The sequence below is a fragment of the Mycteria americana genome, chromosome 2 (genome assembly GCF_035582795.1).
Source record: "Mycteria americana isolate JAX WOST 10 ecotype Jacksonville Zoo and Gardens chromosome 2, USCA_MyAme_1.0, whole genome shotgun sequence".
Lineage (NCBI taxonomy): Eukaryota > Metazoa > Chordata > Aves > Ciconiiformes > Ciconiidae > Mycteria > Mycteria americana.
This window is the reverse complement of record NC_134366.1, coordinates 151,147,613-151,163,374: the sequence shown is the minus strand read 5'-3', so window position 1 is coordinate 151,163,374 and position 15,762 is coordinate 151,147,613. Positions and strand designations below refer to the sequence as shown.

Sequence of the window (15,762 nt, the reverse complement as noted above, 5' to 3'; positions counted from 1 at the left end):
CAAGTACCTGAGGTACAAATCACACAACAATTAATCTCAAAGTGGTATGTAAGTGCAGATACCCAATAGGGAGAGGAGGGTGTTAGTTGTCTGACAATGCCAATCCAAAAAGTGTTTTTGTTTCATATCTCGCCTACAAGTTCAAGCACAACAATTGGAAATGCACTTTGCTCACTGGAAGCATTAAAAAAAAAAAAAAATGCTTGCATTCTGCCATCTACATTAAGCCACTTTTAAAGTCAGCATCAGAAAACCTGTCCTGATATTTAAGCTTTTACGTAATAAGTAAAAACAAAAGGTCAACCTGTGACTCATGTCTTCCAGCTTTTTGGGGTCTCTGCTTAAGAAGGAGTATTAATGTTTTTCAAGAAATAAGAAAATGGCAAGAAAACATAAAATAGATGTTTAAAAGGCATTCATAAAAATCTAGTTCTCCACAAAAAGGTTATATTTCCTAAAACAATAAAAATATTTAATATAAACAAATTTAATCTCCCCAATTTAGGAACTTGACAATTTGGGAAGATTTAACCTTTACTCATTTTTTTTTTAATTTGGTACTCATTTTAACTGCTGTTCATTTAACTGATATTAACAGATGTAAGCAATTCTATATGCCTAAATGTGTATTCCAAATCAATGAAATCTGGACATCTCCGTACAATGAGCTCAATACTCATCCTCAGCATATGGGATTTCAGCAACCAGTTACAATGCACTATTATAGATGCCTACAACAAAGTTACTCACTGCCACACTGGCTGTTAGATAGCTACGCAATGCACTGACCCCACAAGTCCCGTTCCACAGGTGTCTGTCTACGTTGCATCTTTACAGTCTGTTGAAATATGAATTGCAAGTATACCTATTGTTCCTTGGGAGGATACCAAAGTATATAGGCAATGAAGAAGCTCCAATAACGGAGCTGGATGACTGGAGGGGAAAAAAAAAAAAAAGACCAGGGGGTTTACAGCACAGGTCATTTACCCCACAAAACACATCAAAAAGAGCTGAAACAATATTATGTACCCTGGTACAAAGATTGTATGTATATCTCCATCTCTTTAACCCTCAAGAGAAGACAGGCAAAAAGTGCAATGACAAGAAAAATACACAGGAAAGTGTAATTTGGCACACAACCTTTTATCCTGACATCATTTCAGTCAAACTGAGGATCATTTTCTCCACTGTTTAGGAATAACTCTCCTCTACCCAAACTCTTCAACACAGTGCACAGCTGCTTTTCCTCAGTCAAGTGCGGATAAACAAATCTATTTCAGTTCTCCCATTTTTATCCTAATAGAATATTGCAGAGTCAATTCCTTCTCCAACAACTAATGCTCACCTAGAATTTCTTGCTGTCACAAATTATTTGCACCTGGTTTTCTCAGTCAACTCAAATCTCATATTCAGCCCAAAGCTGGCAATATATTAAACTCATTCTCTTGATCTGCTTTTTGTTCCCTTGGTATCCCAGAAAATTCCCCACGCTACTGTTCTTACCACCAAGTTTTCAATAAGGAGTACTTCAGCCCATTAGAAATTTGAGTTTTATGGGATCTATGCAACATTTTGTTCTGTTTAGTGTTGTAAAAGTGTTAACTACTCACATTCACAAAGGCCTTCTTTATTTTTGTTTAGTTTTTTGAGAGTAAAGATCACAACAGGGCCAGTGTGCTTTACAAATATTAGAAAATTTCACAAGATTCCTTTGGGATGGAAAGGTACTGTTATTATTGCCATTTTACACCTGGGAAACGTGCTTCATATGCTGGAATCACATCTGCCATGGATTTCATTTCATGAAAGAAAAAAAAAACCAAAAAACTTTTATAATACAGAATCTCAAGAGAATCATTCAGAGGAGGCAGAACCTGGAACTGTTAAAACCACTCTCAGAAGCTCAGTAGCTCATACTGCTCATGATTCCAGCTTCTCACATTTGTCCCAAGCTTCTTGCTCAGCGTCTCCCAATATCATCGTGCAGATCCATCTCAGCTGTCTGCCTGCCTGCCCTGCACCCCTCCGTCAGCCATGCAACTTTTCATTTCTAGTCTACTGTTTGTATTTCTTTGCCCAGCAAGTGCCAGACCTCCTCTGCTTGAGCTTTTCTGTTTTTCAAACCTCTCAGATCATTCTTTACTTAACCAGCTCTAGTATTTCAGTCTTAGATCATCAACCTCAGCAACTCCATCCAACTAAATTCCAGCTCCCCCTTACATCCTGGCTTCTTGTCCTCTTTCATGCCTAAATCGTTTTCATTTCTAGTTACATTAGCCAATTTTTTCCACCACAACCCAAAAGCTTATTCTCAAGTCCCAGCCCGCCACAACTACAACTGCTGGTTCTGCCATAGGCTCTTGTCCAAATCCTTCTCACTTTTGTATCTCTCTGCACTGAAATAAATCCATTTCCTCCTTTCCACTAGTACAGTCAGACATCCAAGCCCACAATTCAAGCAGCCCCTCACAACCCCTCAGAAGCAAAAGCTTCTGAGCCCCAGCTCTGAGCAGGAGCATGGTCCAGTATCTATGCAGTACTAAGTGAATCTACATACCAAACTAAAGCAAGTTTCTACCTGTATTTCTGACCTGTAATTTTACCAGTGTATTTTGAATGTTTTCAGCTTAACAGAATTTCAGCAGACTTTACTCAGGCAGCCCTGCTGCCAAATCTCAAGGTCTTGGTCTTATGTTTGGGTATACAAGAACAAACAAACTGCTGCTGGAACATTCTTAGACATGAATAGGTGACTGATTTTATTATGTCAACAACAACATAATAAAAATAAGTTCCATCCAAAAGACTAAGAATTAGTGATAACTGAACCCAGTAAATTCTTTAAACTGAAAGGGTGGGGACTGCTTACTAATAAATACTGGGTTAAACTGTTTAATGAATGTTCAGAACCCTTTCAAAGAGTTATAAAAATATAATCTATAAAGGAGGTCTGTACATTATTAAACCGTAAAGAATTTAGGCACAATTCCAGTGGAATTAGCCTTGGAATTCATGAAGCATTACTCTTGGAAAAAAAAAAAATGTAGCTAATATAGCTCAGCAGATAATACATGTCATTTATTATTGTACTTGATTACATATTTTTTTCTGAAAATAGTAGCACATTCGAAGTTTCCTCAGAAAAGTTCAAATCTGTGGTTGGAAATTTGGATGACAAATGCACCATGAAGTGCTAAGAAAGTGGGGCTTTTTTCCTTCTCAGACACAGATATAATATGAAGTCAGAAGGAAAAAAAAAGTAAACTCACAAACTGATGGTATGGGTAACCTGGTTAATGTCAATTTGGCACTCCTGCTTAACTGCACTGAACGAGAGCAAAAGAAATCATTAGATATTTAAAAGTTTTATTTATGTGTGTGTACATGCATGTGCACACATGTGTGTACATATGCCTACATACATACTAAACTCTCTGCAGGAAACGAGCTTAAATGGTACGAAGGAAAACAGTTGGTAACAGTTTTAGCGTTTAAGTGGCAAAATACTTTGCAGTGAAGATAGAAATGGACTTCTAGAACTGTTTCTACAGCTCTGGCTTGGCCACCCAACAATTCCCATCTGGTTTGTGTTCTGAAGGAGATAGTTCTGTCAAATAGATATGATCATATAATTAAGTACAATGACAATGTTTGAGCACAGCGCAGCTAAACAAAAATTGCATAGGAAATCACAGATTTCCTCCTTGGTAGTTCTTGCCATTGCAACTTTAGTCTGATTTTTGACCCTTCCGACAAGGTGATGTACATCAGTGTGAAGTAACATGATATTATTTCGTCTTCAGGTTTTATTTTATGAAAAATTAGGAAGTCACATTCACAGTTGTTCAAAAAAAGAATGCAAATGAGATTTACAGACAGCAATTGCAGTTTAACATTCCTGAGGACATACATTAGAAATAAGGAGGACGAGAGATGCATTGCCAAAGATTTTACTCATATTTGGACATAAGAATCTCAAATTCCACTCCAGATGCAGAAAAGACTGAGAACTTGTAGGCAGATGCCTTTTGTTTTAACCTTAATCTTCACTTAAACTAGATTTCTGTTTCACCACCCATCTCACACCCTAACCAAAAGAAGCCAACCAAACAAAACCCGCATACCTCTCCTATCTGACTTCCATCCTCTTCCACAGTTACAGCTGTTCATCCCAGTTTTCTCGTTACCCAGCTAATCTTTGTCTCCAATCCTTAGATGTTTTCATCTGAAACTCACTGCCTACCAGTCCTAGCTTTTCTCATATTGACTCATATGATTTCTCTATTCTTTCAACATCTTTCCTATATTCAAATGGCCCTACTTGCCTTGTTGTAGGAACCCAGCTACAACAAGCAACTCTAAATACATCATAATTCTCCGTGGCATGAAAACTTGGCCAAATTTGGGTGAACTCTGATGGGAATGAAAGAAAGATATTCATGGTACAAAGACAACCCTCTGTCTGAAAGCAAGGGTAATGCAACTCTTCACAGAAAAGTTCTTCGCCCTTTCTCCTGCAAATAGTACAATTAAAACATTGGTTAGATGCAAGGGGTTATTAAAACGCATACTAATGATTTTTCTAAAAACTGTATGCTTTTTAAGTCTCAGGAGAAAATTAAGTTAATATTTTCAGAATATTAATTAAGTACTTCTAATCACGTCTTGTGTAACAAACTCCACATTTCTTTTAAGGCAAATAGTTTTCTGCACTATTTGAGCTTTAGAGAAAATACAAGAGAACTATTTACAGACTTCTTACTTATTTGCTCAGTTCCACATAGCAGGAGCATGACAGACAATTCTACATCTGGCATGACAGTGAAACCGTTATCTGTGCCAACCAACATTGAAGGCTATATCTTGGCAAAAAATTTTCCACTGCTGTCATTTTTCCAATAATGTATTTATTTCTCTGAAACCAGAGAAGATAGCAATACAGGATCAAAAAAAAATTATAAACTTCTTATGTAAACTAAAATAGTGTATTTCTTAAACAGAACAAAATTAATTAATTTAATAGTTTACAAAGTTTCAAACTGTTGTAATACTATAAACATAAGCATAGCTTAAGAGTGCCACATCACATTCACATTAAATTCCAAGAATTTTCTAGAAGTTATCATGCTCTTTGCCGTGTGATAAATATCTCTTCCTACTCCCCCCGATCCAAATTCAACCTTGGAAAGATATCCAAAACTTATGTCTTGAGGAGATTAAAATTGAAACACAAATCTCTAAATAAGTTCCCTGTTCTGACAAGTAAATTGACTTCTGCTCTACAAAAGCATATAACCAAGAAAATTCACAATCCGGAATGACAGTCCATCCTCCGTCTTCTCTTTTATTTAGTGACTGATACATTACAAAAACTTCAGATTCAAGTTTGGATGTTCAAGATCATGACATTCCCAATTAAATTACTAAAAAAAGGGTATGATGTAAGTCAATATGACTGCTAGACTCTGGTATGTTCTGTGTTTATATTTTACACAGAAGTGAATAAACAGGAAAGTATTTAAGTTCTAATGTCTACTTAGAAATTTCATTTCCCTTAGATTTTAATATAAACTAAGCACCTATATGCCTTTCTTACATTGCTGCAAATTCCTAACAACTCACCTAACATAAAACCTCAACACTCAAATACATGACACGATACAACTAGAAAAAAGTAAAAATACAGTAGCAAAGTTGGTAGCTCCTAGCAAAGCCACATAAAACTGAGGCTGAAGTGAAAGGTTCACAGCTCAAAATGCATCTCTGTTGTAACCCTAGCAATATTTGGGAAGCAGTAGATGGGAAGCCATCACACAAAGGTAAAGAGAATTCACACTTCATCAGTGCAATGCTCCTCAAAAGATAGTGTCACAGTAAGTTACCATGAAAGATATATAGAAGAGGGGATACATGTTATACGAAAATAAAAAGCAGAGGAGACTAGACAGTGTAAAAGGACAGAATTACTGAAAACACAATGCAAAGTAATACTTTACTGTTTAGAACAAATGCTGATATATCTATTCTCAGTAACAAGTTTCAAAGAAAGATGGAAAAACACATCACTTTGAAACTGGCAGCAGCCACATTTGAACTAAATAAAAGAGAAAAGTCAAAGTTGCCTTAGGACAGGTGCCCTGTTGCACAATATAGGGACAGATAAATCCAAAGTACCCGACTGTGTCACAACTCCTAAAATGGTTTTTTTTATATATAAAGTTTAACTCAGTTTAGTCAGGATCATCAGAATACTTTTCAGAACATAAGATGAAAAAGATGTTAGAGAACTGCATACTTACCCAGTACAATGAACCGCCTCTAAAAAATTGCAGACTGCCGAGATACTTTGCAATGACTAGCCTTGGCCATTGATATTTGTAAAAAGTGAAGAAATTAACATTTTTAACATTTATTTTTAAAAAGTAAAAATTGTATTTACCTGTGATATTTCCCAACATATCTTTAGTGTGGCAAGTTAAATCTTCGCTTTCCCCATCTTTGAAGTTGCCTATTTCTCCATAATAAAGTGCAATTCCAAGTTGCATTATACGTATAAACATAGGAAGCTGCTGATCAGAGATTGAAAGTTTCAAACTTTCAACTAATGTGTGAATCTATAACATGAAAGAGAACAAAAGCAAATAATAACAAAGCTCTTGTCACCATTAGAACCAACATTTAAACCATGCAATTCCACATTCATTTTGTATGTGCATTCTAATTTCTAAAAACAAAAGCTGCAATACAACACGAGGCAAAGGGCTGCAAAAAATGACTGTCAAAAACACACTTTTTGGGCTGCTACACAAGAGATCTTCAGGTCGAAGAGTCAAATGTAATGCATTTTGCATATATTTTTTTTTTTAACAATTCTTGCTGAAGAAATTTCTAAAACGGAAGTCAAAAGTTTAATCAGATGCACTTAAGTGTTTTCATTATAGAGATTCATAGAAGTCTCTGCATGCTAAAGAAAACCTAGATATACTGGTTTTAATATACGAGGTCCTTCATTTTGACTCTTTCCCACTCCCAACATTGTTGCAAGTGGACAAGTAAGGGGGGGGGGGGGGGGGGGACAAAGGATTCATTCCAACTGAACAGCAGAAAACCAGCTTCTCTGGATATTCCAGTTCAAAGATGCAATCAAGCAGTTTCCTCTAAATGAAAGCAAGCTTTGCAAAGACTGTAATTACTAGGATGAAAATTTATCCTTCTTTAAATATTTTAGCTATTTTATTCAATACCTCAGAATATTTTTATGTGATCATGCTATAAAGACAAAAACAGACTTGATAAGAAAGCTACCTTTCATTAAAATAAGACCTGCATAAAATAATTTTATTGTAAGAAAATTACTGTCTGCAGCAGTAGACATATTTCTAGCTCCAGGTCCAGTTTCTAAATGTTGTGGGTGAAAATAATGGAAATGGAAAGTAACTACACATCAGCATTGCCCTTAACACAACCAATTCAAGAAACATGAAAAATGACTTTGTAAACAGTACTGCACATCCATAGGCACATAAAAATACAGTACTAAAATAAATATTTGTATAAAAATATTCTAATATCCTAGTAAGACTTCATTAATAAATTTATATGAGTAAATTAATAAAGCCATAGCCTTAGTCATACAGAATGAGTGACAACATAGTATCAGCCATTTATATAAACTAGAGGAAAGATTTTAGGTATCAGTATTCTGCTATTTATTTAAAATTCTCTGAAAGAAAACAGCATGTAAAATCCTAAGATACATTTTGGAAATTAAAAATAAATCCTTCATTACCATTTTTTCAGGGCCAGTTGATTAAAAATTGTCAATAATAAATCTTTTCTGTGCAGATGAACTACAGGAAGGATAAGGAGATAAAAACTGTCTTAAGGTTTGGGAGAAAAAATAAAAAAGATTATTTTGCCAGAAGCCTTTTTAAAAGTCACACAAGGGGCACGTCATAGTGGAGGACAGGAACACTAGGTAGCACTGTAGGCAGTGAACGTAATTATACAGTGGCTTATTAAAAACTGTTACACTCCTGAACTTTTTGTATGGTACTACCCTCCCATCATGATCCTGCTCTTACATTGCCAGTGGATCTCATCTGCCCCTCAGTAAGTTGACTCATCTCACTAAAACTGGCGGAAGATTGTTTATTTCTTCTTGTCCAGTTAGCTTTCTGTCAACAGAGTTGACTTAGATGACTGACAGGTCAGACAAATGTCAGTGCTGCTGCAAATAGGGGGAGGCAGGACTGACATTCCCAGTGCAAATCAGCTCATCAGTCTTATGGTTGTCTCATCATATGATGATTTCAAAAAGAATAGCAACAAAAAGCTTAAAACTCTAATCATTTTACATGCGTTTTGCCATCTCCCCCCACATATACTATTTTCATTCTAAAATTGAAAATAGGAGCTTAGTGTTCCCAATTTAAAAGCGTACAAATACATATCCAAGTACTTAAGAACTGTCCTCCTTTGAGAAGTCTTAACTTTAATTAAACTCATTAAGATTAGTTCGGGCAAAACTTTGCAACAGACATGGCAGCCAAAATTATACAGGTTATAAAAATATTCTAGTCCCTACAAAGAAACCAAAAGAGCATGTGCTATTTGGTTGCATATGCTTACATGGAAGTCTTGGAAACTTTCCCTCGACTGAAAAACAGATGTGCTTTACCAAGTGAAAAACACAGAGTATGAAAGTTTTCATTATAAAGATCTTAACAGATTTGGAGAGAAAGATTGAGTGCTGCAGGCTTTTGTCTTTAGCTGGGAAACAAACCACCAGAACACAAGCTGCTGGCATTCAGTAATCTACCCTTCAGACACACTGAAGCCACAGAAGTTTCATTTGCAGCAGAGACTTTTTAAAAGCTTTAGGCATCCTTGAATTAATTCCATTAATGAAGTAGGTGTATTTACTGGTATCAGCTCCTTTTACTTCAATTTAAGAAGACACAGCTATTTCCATGCAATAGTTAAATATTTTAAAGACAGTCTTTTTAAAAAACTGCATCCTGATGATCCACAACGCACAATCTCCATGCATACAACAAATCAGAAAGTTATCAAATGTAAAATTTGTGAGGGTCAACAGATTTGTAGATCTAATCATTGTGTAATGAAGATTTAAAAAAATCATTACCTTTGGACCATTATTCTTTGGATCATCATAAACAATTACTAATTCACTTAAATATTAATCTAGCATCATGTATCTAAATGTTTTGATTTAATTGAGAACATTTCTGAATATCTTCATAAACAGTATGTTTAAAGACTGAAGAGAAAAAAGGAGAAAAATTTAAAAAGAAGAAAAAAAAGGAAAAGATAAGTAAACTATGTGCAACATAACAAAAAAAAATTCAGAGTATATATTAAGAAAAAAAAAAAAAGACAACTTTGAACAAACTGAAATGTCCTTAAAAAAGGGCAGGGGCAATAAATGACCAAAGAGAGTCAGAAAAGTTTAATACAAATTTAATTACATTACTACCACCTCAGTGCATTGTAGTATCTGTTTTATTTTAGTCCAGTATCCACTAAAATTGTAAGTTACAATATAATAATCATCATCATTTTTACAACAGCAGTATCATTTTAAACTATATGGAAGACTGTCAGCATTTCCATTTAAGTGTGCGGTCAGAGACATGTAATTTGGCCATAGACTTTTGCTCTGCAAAACTGGCATATAGGACTTCAGCTAGGCACAGATTACTTCTCCAAAATTTACAGAACTATTCAGCTAATTTCAAAAATAGGCTTTTTAACATTAAGATTTACTGTCTATATGCAGTAATCATACTGTCACCAGAGAACATAAAGACCATAACTGGTAAAATATAGACGGTCATATGATGACTCCTTGTTATTCCTGAACTGGTAAAATATAGACAATCATATGATGATTCCTTGTTATTCCTGGACTTCATATAGATCCCGAAGTTACAAGGTACGCGATTAAAAGTCCTAATATCACTGAATATGTAACTTCTTGTTTATAAAACTCAAAATAAGCAAATTTCCAAAATTCTTACCAGTTACTGTGAACAAAAAAAAGAAAACACCTTTTCTTTCTAATATGCAGAATCAGTCTTTCTAGATTTAATTATTAAATTAAGATCCGCACATGAAAAAATGAAATTTCTGCAAACATACATACTACCAGACATTTGTGTACAACCACCTAGCATTTTGTGACAATTCTTATCTGGATAAATAGTCATACGGCCACTACCATATCCACGAATCTCCAGATTTGCGCAAAGTAATCGAAGGCATACAGCACATAAAAGAAATAGGGGCATTTCTTGTATGTGAGGGGGCAGCCAAACAAGAGCCACCCCCAGAGAGCGCAGTGAACAGGGCGGGCAAATAGGGCGTGGTGCAGCAGTTTGGGCAGGCAGGGCAACTGGGCAGGGCGCAGTCCCCCTCCTGGCTCTAAAGGGTAACTCAACTAGTGGTCATTGCCCTCCCAGAAGAGGGCCTAGCTATGGTTTCCACTTGCCCGAAAGCCATCGCCAGAAGGAATGTGGCGACCCAGACAGAGCTCCCACTTAACCATACAGCTGTCCAGGTGTCCAGCTGCAGGGAGTGCCCGAGCCTGTCACTCATACCAGAGGGCAGCAGAGACAACAACTGTTTTTGGTGTGACCAGGCGGGTGATCTGCTCAGCCTGGTGGCAGAGCTGAAAGAGGAAGTGGAAAGGTTAAGGAGTATCAGGGAGTGTGAGAGGGAGATAGATTGGTGGAGCCACACCCTACCATCCCTGAGGCCAAGGCAGCAGGAGGCTCCACAAGAAGCACAGCATCCCCTACCCTCTTGCCACCAAGCAGGAGAAGGGGACCTAGGAGACAGGGAGGGAATGCAAACAGGTCCCTGCTCGGGGCAGCAGGCAGACCGCCCAGCCTCCCTCACCTTCCCACTTGCCCTTACACAACAGATATGGGGCTCTGGAACTTGTGGGCCAGGCAAATGAGGATGTAGGTGAAGGACCATGCAGGGGGTTGCCTAGGGTAAGCCAGCCAGCCCCACGTATTACGCCTGCCTCTGTTAAGAAAAAGGAGGGTAATTGTCATGGGCGATTCCCTTCTGAGGGGAAGAGAGGGCCCAATATGCCGACCAGACCCAGCCCACAGGTAAGTCTGCTGCCTCCCTGGGGCCTGGGTTAGAGACATTACTAGGAAACTCCCTGGTCTGGTACAGTCCTCCAATTATTACCTGCTATTGGTTATGCAGGTTGGCTATGATGAGGTTGCAGAGAGAAGTCCAAAAGTGATCAAAAGGGACTTCAGGGCACTGGGGCGACTGGTTGAGGGAGCAGGAGCGCAGGTAGTATTTTCCTCAATCCCAGTGGTGGCAGGGAAGAATACTGAAAGGTACAGGGAAACTCACATGCTCAACACATGGCTCAGAGGCTGGTGCCATCGGCAGAATTTTGGGTTTTTTGATCATGGGGACGTTTACACAGCACCAGGCCTGCTGGCAATGGACAGAGTTCAGTTATCTCAAAGGGGAAAAAGGATTCTCACCCGTGAGTTGGCAGGGCTCATTGAGAGGGCTTTAAACTAGGTTTGAAAGGGGAAGGGGATGTAACCAGGCTCACTAGAAGGGAGCCTAAGGGTGGCATGCCAATGTTGGGAGTGAAATCGATAACCCAGCTCAAGTGCATCTACACCAATTTATGCAGCATAGGCAACAAGCAGGAGGAGCTGGAAGCCATTGTGCAGTAGGACAGCTATGACTTAGTCACCATCACAGAAACGTGGTGGGATGACTCTCACAACTGGAGTGCTGCAATGGATGGCTATAAGATCTTCGGAAGGGATAGGCAAGGAAGGAGAGGCAGTGGGGTGGCTCTATGTTGGGGAGCATTTCGATTGCGTAGAACTCGGCGATTATGACAATAAGGTTGAGTGCTTATGGGTAAGGATGAGGGGGGAAGCCAACAAGGCAGATATCCTGCTGGGTGTCTGTTATAGACCACCCAACCAGGATGAAGAGGCAGGTGAAGCATTCTATAAACAGCTGGCAGGAGTCTCACAATTGCTAGTCCTTGTTCTCGTGGGGGACTTCAACTTACCAGACGTCTGCTGGAAATACAATGCAGCAGAGAGGAAACAGCCTAGGAGGTTCCTGGAATGTGTGGAAGATAACTTCCTCACACAGCTGGTAAGCAAGCCTACCAGGGGAGGTGCCTCGCTTGACCTGCTGTTTACAAACAGAGAAGGACTGAGACTACCTGAGGAACCTGAACATACATAAGTCTATGGGACCTGATGAGATGCACCCCAGAGTCCTGAGGGAATTGACTGATGTCGTTGCCAAGCCACGCTCCATGATATTTGAGAAGTCATGGCAGTCAGGTGAAGCCCCTGGTGACTGGAAGAAGGGAAACATTGCACCCTTTTTTAAAAAGGGTAGGAAGGATGACCCTGGGAACTGCCGACCTGTCAGTCTCACCTCTGTGCTTGGGAAGATCACAGAACAGATCCTCCTAGAAGCTATGCTAGAGCACACGGAGAACAGGGAGGTGATTCGAGACAGCCAGCGTGGCTTCACTAAGGGCAAGTCCTGCCTGACCAACCTAGTGGCTTTCTACAAGGGAGTTACCACATCAGTGGACAAGAGAAAAGCAATGGATGTCATCTATCTGGACTTCTGTAAAGCCTTTGACATGGTCCCCCCCCACAACCTCCTTCTCTCTAAATTGGAGAGATATGGATTTGATGGGTGGACTGTTTGGTGGATGAGGAACTGGTTGGTTGGTTGCATCCAGAGGGTAGTAGTCAACGGCTCAATGTCCAGATGGAGATCAGTGACGAATGGTGTCCCTCAGGGGTCCGTACTGGGACCAGTGCTGTTCAATATTTTCATCAATGACATTGACAGTGAGATCAAGTGCACCCTCAGCAAGTTCGCAGATGACACGAAGCTGAGCGGTGCAGTTGACACGCCAGAAGGATGGGATGTCATCCAGAGGGACCTGGACAAGCTGGAGAAGTGGGCCCATGTGAACCTCATGAGGTTCAACAAGGCCAAGTGCAGGGTCCTACACCTGGGTCGGGGCAACCCCCAGTATCAAAACTGGCTGGGAGATGACGTGATCAAGAGCAGCCCTGTGGAGAAGGACTGGGGGGTGCTGATGGATGAAGAGCTGGACATGAGCCAACAATGTGTGCTCGCAGCACAGAAGGCCAGCCGTATCCTGGGCTGCATCAGAAGAAGTGTGGCCAGCAGGTTGAGGGAGGCGATTCTGCCACTCTGCTCCGCTCTGGTGAAACCCCACCTGGAGTACTGCCTCCAGCTCTGGAGCCCTAAGCACAGGATAGACATGGACCTGTTGGAGCAGGTCCAGAGGAGGGACACAAAAATGATCAGAGGGCTGGAACACCTCTCCTATGAAGAAAGGCTAAGAGAGTTGGGGTTGTTCAGCCTGGAGAAGAGAAGGCTGCAGGGAGACCTTATAGCAGCCTTCCAGTACTTAAGGGGGGCCTATAGGAAAGACAGGGACAGACTTTCTAGCAAGGCCTGTTGTGACAGGACAAGAAGTAATGGTTTTAAACTAAGGGAGGGCAGATTTAGACTGGATTTAAGAAAGAAATTTTTTAAACTTAGGGTGGTGAGGCACTGGAACAAGTTGCCCAGAGAGGTGGCAGATGCCCCATCCCTGGAAACATTCAAGGTCAGGCTGGACGGGGCTCTGAGCAACCTGCTCTAGTTGAAGATGTCCCTGCTCATGGCAGGGGGCTTGGACTAGATGACCTTTACAGGTCCCTTCCAACCCAAACGATTCTATGATTCTATGACTGGTGGGAGACATGGTGATTGGAGGCCGTCTTGGGCTTAGCAACCATGATATGAGTTCTCAATGCGGGGTGAAGTAAGGAGGGGGATGAGCAAAACCACTACCATGGACTTCCGGAGGGCAAACTTTGGCCTGTTCAGGACACTGGTTGAGAGAGTCCCTTGGGAGACAGTCCTGAAGGGCAAAGGGGTCCAGGAAGGCTGGGCACTCTTTAAGAAGGAAGCCTTAGGCACAGCAGCAGACTATCCCCATGTGCCTTAAGACGAACCAGTGGGGAAGACAACCGGCCTGGCTGAACAGGGAGCTTTTGCTGGGACTTGGGGTAAAAAAAATGGAGAGTTTACCACTTTTGGAAGAAGGGGCAGGCAACTCAAGAAGAGTACAGGGATCTCGTCAAGTCATGCAGAGAAAAGATAAGAAAGGCAAAAGCCCAGCTAGAACTCAATCTGGCCACTGTTGTAAGAGATAATAAAAAATGTTTTTACAAATACATTAAACATTAACAACAAAAAGAGAGCCAAGGAGAATCTCCCTCCTTTATTGGATGCTTGGGGGGGGAGGACAGGGACAACACCACATGACACTGCCACCAAGGATGAGGAAAAGGCTGAGGTACTTAATGCCTTCTTTGCCTCAGACTTTAATAGTCAGACCAGTTATCCCCAGGGAATTCAGCCACCTGAGCAGGAGGACAGGGACAGAGAGCACAATAAACTCCCCAGAATTGAGAGGAAAGCAATTAGCAACCTGCTATGCCACCTGGACACTCACAAGTCTATGGGGCCAGATGGGATCCACCCAAGGGTACTGAAGGAGCTGGTGGAGGAGCTTGCCAAGCCACTCTCCATCATTTATCAGCAGTCCTGGTTAACAGGGGAGGTCCCAGAGTGGAGGCTTGCCAATGTGATGCCCATCTACAAGAAGGACCGGAAGGAGGATCTGGGGAACTACAGGCCTGTCAGCCTGACCTTGATACCAGGGAAAATTATGGAGCAGATCATCTTGAGTGTGCTCAACAGGCATGTGCAGGCCAACCAGGGGATCAGGCCCAGACAGCACGGGTTCATGAAAGGCAGGTCCTGCTTGACCAACCCGATCTCCTTCTATGACCAGGTGACCCACCTAGTGGATGAGGGAAAGGCTGTAGATGTCACCTACCTGGACTTTAGGAAAGCCTTTGACACTGTCTCCCACAGCATTCTCCTGGAGAAGCTGGCAGCTCATGGCTTAGGTGGGTGTACTCTTCACTGAGTAAAAAACTGGCTGGATGGCCAAGCCCAGAGAGTTGTGGTGAATGGAGTTAAATCCAGTTGGCAGCCAGCCACAAGCGGCGTTCCCCAGGGCTCAGTATTGGGGCCAGTCTTAATATCTTTATCAATGATCTGGACAAAGGGATTGAGTGCGCCCTCAGTAAGTTTGCAGACAACATCAAGTTGGGCGGGAGTGTCGATCTGCTTGAGGGTAGGAAGGCTCTACAGAGAGACCTGGACAGGCTGGATGGATGGGCTGAGGCCATCTGTATGAGGTTCAACAAGGCCAAGTGCAAGGTCCTGCACTTGGGTCACAACCACCCCATGCAACGCTACAGGCTTGGGGAAGAGTGGCTGGAAAGCTGCCCGGCGGAAAAGGACCTGGGGGTGCTGGTTGAATGGCTGAACGTGAGCCAGCAGTGTGCCCAGGTGGCCAAGAAAGCCAATAGCATCCTGGCTTGTATCAGAAATAGCGTGGCCAGCAGGACTAGGGAAGTGATCATCCCCCTGTACTCAGCACATGGTGAGGCCGCACCTCAAATCCTGTGTTCAGTTTTGGGCCCCTCACGACAAGACAGACATTGAGGTGCTGGAGCGTGTCCAGAGAAGGGCAACGAAGCTGGTGAAGGGTCTGGAGAACAAGTCTTATGAGGAGCGGCTGAGGGAACTGGGACTGTTTAGCCTGGAGACAAGGAGGCT

At 41.1% G+C, this 15,762-nt stretch overlaps 1 protein-coding gene across 10 annotated transcripts in view; it reads right to left on the bottom strand.

Moving 5' to 3' along the window:
- Window positions 1-15,762, bottom strand: part of VPS13B (vacuolar protein sorting 13 homolog B) — a 491,276-nt gene that overhangs the window by 422,385 nt on the left and 53,129 nt on the right. For all 10 annotated transcript variants that reach the window (XM_075495027.1, XM_075495031.1, XM_075495030.1 and 7 more), the window contains one exon: window positions 6,440-6,614. In XM_075495027.1, the coding sequence (XP_075351142.1) occupies window positions 6,440-6,614 (175 nt within the window). The remainder of the gene's footprint in view (window positions 1-6,439; window positions 6,615-15,762) is intronic.